Genomic DNA, 5,310 nt, shown 5'->3' on the forward strand with positions numbered 1-5,310 from the left:
GCCCAATTCGACTTGGGCCGTTCTTCCTTTCGAATTTTCGAAGATTTTTTTGAATGCTAAAAAATATTTTTATTCAAATAAATACCTTCAAATTAAGTATTTTGGTCAGAAGTCATGCATTCATTATCTAATAACATACAACAATTTGTGATTAACCCACTTTTGATATTTTTGACTTGGGCCGTTCTTGCACTGAGCCCTTCAAATAATCAAACTCATACTGCTTACGAAAAAATTCCTTTTATTCGTTCAATTTTGTTACCTCCCATCGTTGCGTGATGACTTACTGGCAGTGCCTGCCGCCTCAGCAATCCAATTGCAAGAAAATCGTCGTTTTCACTGTTGTAATGTCGGAAAGGAGCTTACTTAACGTAATACCATCGACTCATCAACGCTTCCAGCAGTACCACAGAGTTGAAATCTAAAATGTCTAGATTTTGTGTTTCCTTTCGCTAGAACCATAAGCAGATAATGTCATTGAATTGTGATGGACGCAACAGAAGTGAATTGGTTGGAAGAGATGATACTGAATTACAATATGTTTAAATACAGTTAATTCACGTTTATGATTCTAGATCAAATCATCAAGTTTTTGCAATAATTGTGCTACATGTTGCGTTCCATTCGGTCGTATGCTGTTATGGAACTAACAAACAAATGATACGTTCGAGGGGTTGTATTATCGAAATTTATCAAGATTTTGTAGCAGTGTCCATGATGGTTCTACTCAAGTTACCGAAAAAAATTCCATCCAGTACATTTGAATGCATGTCATGTCGAGCACGTGCTGAATTGTTTTGTGTAGTCGATTTCTGGCCAAGGAAAAATAAATTCCATAATTTTTCACGGTTGTTTAATTACACCATTCGGTGTTTGAATCTGAAAAAATTAAATATTAGATGTTTTGGCTTGAACGATTATTACTGGTCGGTACCTTCGAATTCTATCTTGATGGTCTCTGCATCCACGGGGACATCCTCGAGGCTCTCCGCGTCCGCATCTTCAATCTCGGAGTATTGTCGCTTTCTACTTCCCTTCGGCATACAGTGGAGCATGTGACAGTGACGCGTGAAACTATAAATATGCCAATTACCGTGTTGGTCCCTTTTTAGCGTTATTTTCTTGCACTGTCGCCCCTCCCGCGTACACACCGGACACGTGATGGCTGCACGTTCAATCCCATTGGTTATTGGGAGTAATCGCACCTTCAGATCACTAAGACTGGCTCGAAAGCTCTCAAATTCAGGATCATGGACATTCCTGTTGAAAGTTTGAACAATTCTGTAAGGAATTTAGATGTTGGCAATGTCTACTAAATATCTTACTGTGATGAATAGAATCGTTGGATTTTACCGAGTATTTGCATTTCAGTTGGTCCCATTTTGAACTCCTCCGTTGACTCGGCAGGATGTTGCGATGATTGTTGCATTTTGGGCGAGAGGTGAGGTGGTTGAAGGGCGATTGCAGTAGCTGAAGATTGGCTTCTTGAAAATTTTAGAAAATTGGTGATATCTCTTTTCTTCAAATGCTCTGCCAAGTGCACGAGACTTAAAGATTCCCCCTCTAAAAAGGTAAAATTCTTGGGATCTTTTGCCCACCTTGCGCCGTAAATGTTGCTTAAGGGAAGGCCACCTTTGGACGCTTCTTGGGACAGGAAATCAGCCATGTTACGCATATCGTGAACAATTGCCTGTAGAGAATCTCGGCTCAACGTGGTTAAAGATTTATTACACAGGTTTTGAATCCTTAATATGTTGCGCAAATGAGGAGAAATATCTCCAAAATCTTCTTGAATCTTTCTCCAGAAAAAGTCCTAGAAATGCACAATAAAATATAAGGGGTTGTATTCACAAATCATCTTCTACTTACGTAGTCCATAATAATTCTGTTGATTATTTTTACTAGTTGCTCAGAGATAACATTATATTTTCTTTAAAAGAAGAATAAATAATAACACAGAAAATTATCACACATCATATCACTGTGCTTTTCAAAGTACAACTGTGGCACTTGGGCACAGAGTTGTCATTTTTATTGACGCATGCTGCACACACAAGAAGAGGTGGGAACACTATGGCACACTATTCAGATACAGGGTAGCCCCGATAATCTGAAATTTATCATAAAACAATATGTTTGTTCCAGTACTAAGAAAATTGGATGTACTTTGTAACAAACAGGGACAAAATTGTTTCTGTATTCTCTTTTGCTTCTGGTAGCAAACCGAAGTAAACAGGAGCAAATTGTTTTCGCCTGTTTGCTCTGGATTAAGTACATACTGGAACAGAAGTAATCTGCCATAGTCCCATGTTCTATCGGATTCTCTATCGACATGGGACTGACTTGCAATCATAGGTAGTAATATAGCTTTTTTAGATCAGAAACTGAAACCAAATATGTTGTTTCAATTGAGCCAGTTTATTCCATATCTATCAATGATATAAAACTTAATCAGCTGTGTACCTTTCGAATAGACAAATGCGTTAAACTTCCGGTCATCACTTGGTGTTTGAGTGGTGACTTCACCCAATTCAATTCGATGCTCGATCGGTAAGCTCAAGCTGCTGCCTGCAGTTGAAGTAGTCATTAGGCTCGTTCCTCCTGTCGCGGATGACGTTTGCGTAACGGGGGGCCCCTCATTCGGTCCAGCAAATTCTCCTTGTATCGACTCGCGTCCAGATCCAAAGTATGATGGTCTAGTAAAAATGATTATCACCTTCCGCTCTTGGCTGAGCTTTTTCAGTCTATTGTGCAACGATTTAACGTATGTGTCCATCCGAATGAGGTTTTTCTCGGTGCATTTGTTCCAATAGAACGCTACAATGGAATCGATCAGCAGATACACATTGAGCGGGTTTTTGATGAATATATCGCTCAAAGTAAGCATTGAAAATTCAAATTCATCCAACGTGCAGCATTTTATTATGGATAGTCTGGCTAAGGACTCTTCTCGGATGTTGTGAATCTCTTGCCGTTCAACGCTTCGATTGGCTGGGCTCGAACAATTTACAATCTGCTTCTCCATCACGTTCAGCAGCCGAATCATGTTGATGTTGTTATCGCAGTTTACAAACACGGCACCAAGTGCATGTCCACCACAGTCTGTCGGAAGTATTATTTTGGCGATCAGCTCCAGAACAAGGATTGATTTTCCACAGTTGCTTTCGCCGACTATTTCCACCATTTCCCCCTTCGCTGGGCCACCGTCTGGGAACAGATTGGAATCAAGACATTTCACATTGGATGTTAGTCGAGAGGAAATTCTCTGCAGAATCTGAACGCCGGTTTCCACTTCACACATTTTCACGATGCTCTTTCACTGCACACTATATTTTGTGGATGGTAAATAAACAACTGGATGGTTGGCGTGAAAAAGAGGGTAACTCACATTTCTTCATAAAGTTTGTTTTTGCTTTACTAATCAATAATAAGTAATAACAATTATTGTTCAAAGTAATCCTCATGAAGTGTCATTTGAAATATATAATTTTTTATTGATCAAAGTTGGACTGAGTGAGGAGGATGTCCTGTTTTTTGTAAAGAATGAAAAAAATGTGGGTTATCTGCTTTTGGACGCATACCATTCATGAATGGAAATTACTCTAAAACTTTCGCCTATGGGTAGGCAATAACGAGTACAACAGGTTTGACGACAAGAATTATGTGTACCTGCTGGCGTTTTAAACGAGGCTATTAATAAAGTCGGATTCAGACGATACATCAGCAGCTGCCAACGGTACGTCACTGTAGCGTCAGGATAAGTAGAATGCATTTTTTGTGCGCATTCACGCATTCCGTATTTGTATTTGTATGTTTATTTGTGACGAAAGCCTGTTAGCGTATTTGCCTTATATCAGGCCAAGGAAATATTAGTTGATAAAATACATTTAGAAAGTACAATACAGAACTAATACAACACAGAATATAGAAATAAGACTAATTTAGATCAAATGTCCGTACGTCCAAACTTTCCGTGCTGTTGATGTTGGGTGTGAATGCCTCCATTTAACAGCATATAATTAATGTTGACATTCCGTTGACGTGTTGTACAGGCGACGGAAGCCTTACGTATCGTGTAAATCGTACTTAACGCTGGAAGAGATTTTTGTTTTGGGATTTTGATCGCGTAATTTGACGCAAGATTTTGTACCGGATTTTGATCGCGTAAAATTTTCCGCAGAAGCTATTAAAACTCCATTTTTCCGTCGGAAACAATTCATGTTGAATTGGTCTTGAAGGATTAGGAATTAGGGAAAAATTCAGGGATTCCATGAGAAACCTGTCGACCACAAAATATGACCATCGTCGATTCAAACGAAACTTTGAAGTTAAGTTCGGTTTATGATTCTCCTTGATTTTCTCTGACAATTTCAATGTTTTGATACAAGAGTAATTTTTTAAAAGGGCGTAGACATTTCTATGTGCATTAATTTCAATTTTTTTTTGTTCGATTACTGTATTTTATACAGCTAAACTTTCTGAGAATGAGTTACAGGGAATGAATATTTCTGTACGAAAAAAATATACACTGCAAAAAATGTTGTGTCATTTTTCATAAAAATAAATTTGTGTTTAAAATTTAAATGTCGAAAAAACCATTTTTTTCTAATTTTTTATATTCCGTTAAGAAAAACCTAAAGAGAAAAGTAGGCTCGACTTCCATTGATGATGGGTCTTCGGATTTCTCGACTGTTATTGTTATCAGCCGTTGGCAGAGATTCGATTCCTCCGCTACCTCGTATACAACCCCGTCCATCGTAACACTGCTTCCTAGGCGGGATATTTACCGTTCGGTCCCTCCTATCAGCATGTACATGATTCTAGACGCGTTCACCACCAATCCAACTTTTGCTGCTTCTCGTTTCAGTCGGGTGTAAAGCTCAGCCAAATGTTCTCCCAATAAGGTACATGTCATCCGCAAAGCATACAAATTGGCAGGATCATATAAAAATCGTGCCACGGTTGATTAACCCGGCTCTCCGCATAACACCTTCTAGTGCAATGTTAAACAACAGACACGAGAGACCATCACCTTGTTTTAGTCCTCGGCAGGATCCGAATGGGCTTGAGAGTTCACCCGGTATCCTCACACAATTTTGCATCCCCTCCATCGTCGCTTTAATTAGTCTTGTGAGCTTCCTGGGGAAGCCGTGTTCGTTCATAATTTTCCATAGCTCTGTGCTGTTGATGCTATCGTATGCCGCCTTAAAATCGACGAACAGGTGGTGCGTTGGGACCTGGTATTCACTGCATTTCTGGAGGATTTGCCGCATGGTGAAGATCTGGTCTGTCGTCGAGCGCCCGTTGACA

At 39.5% G+C, this 5,310-nt stretch overlaps 2 protein-coding genes across 2 annotated transcripts; both read right to left on the reverse strand.

The window, feature by feature from the left end:
* On the reverse strand, positions 1-2,011 carry LOC131692770 (uncharacterized). Its single transcript, XM_058980037.1, has 4 exons — positions 1,870-2,011; positions 1,326-1,813; positions 935-1,260; positions 1-879 (listed from the first exon to the last, which is right to left on the reverse strand). The coding sequence occupies exons 1-4, from the start codon at positions 1,876-1,878 to the stop codon at positions 854-856; spliced, it is 849 nt and encodes a 282-aa protein (XP_058836020.1). The 5' UTR covers positions 1,879-2,011; the 3' UTR covers positions 1-853.
* Positions 2,012-2,404: 393 nt separating this feature from the next.
* LOC131688091 (DNA repair protein RAD51 homolog 2-like) lies at positions 2,405-3,329 on the reverse strand. Its single transcript, XM_058972243.1, has one exon. It carries the CDS (start codon positions 3,299-3,301, stop codon positions 2,405-2,407), a length of 897 nt encoding a protein of 298 aa, XP_058828226.1. The 5' UTR covers positions 3,302-3,329.
* Positions 3,330-5,310: the final 1,981 nt, after the last annotated feature.

Source organism: Topomyia yanbarensis, chromosome 3 (assembly GCF_030247195.1).
Source record: "Topomyia yanbarensis strain Yona2022 chromosome 3, ASM3024719v1, whole genome shotgun sequence".
In the NCBI taxonomy this organism is placed as follows: Eukaryota; Metazoa; Arthropoda; class Insecta; order Diptera; family Culicidae; genus Topomyia; species Topomyia yanbarensis.

Bases quoted from the DNA above. Each gene is read 5' to 3' on its own strand.
- LOC131692770 (XM_058980037.1), bottom strand. The intron at 1,261-1,325 runs GTAAGATATTTA...AACTTTCAACAG, and splicing joins CAACGATTCTATTCATCACA to GAATGTCCATGATCCTGAAT. The intron at 880-934 runs GTACCGACCAGT...TAATTTTTTCAG, and splicing joins CATCAAGATAGAATTCGAAG to ATTCAAACACCGAATGGTGT.
- LOC131688091 (XM_058972243.1), bottom strand. From the start codon at position 3,301: ATGTGTGAAGTGGAAACCGGCGTTCAGATTCTGCAGAGAATTTCCTCT.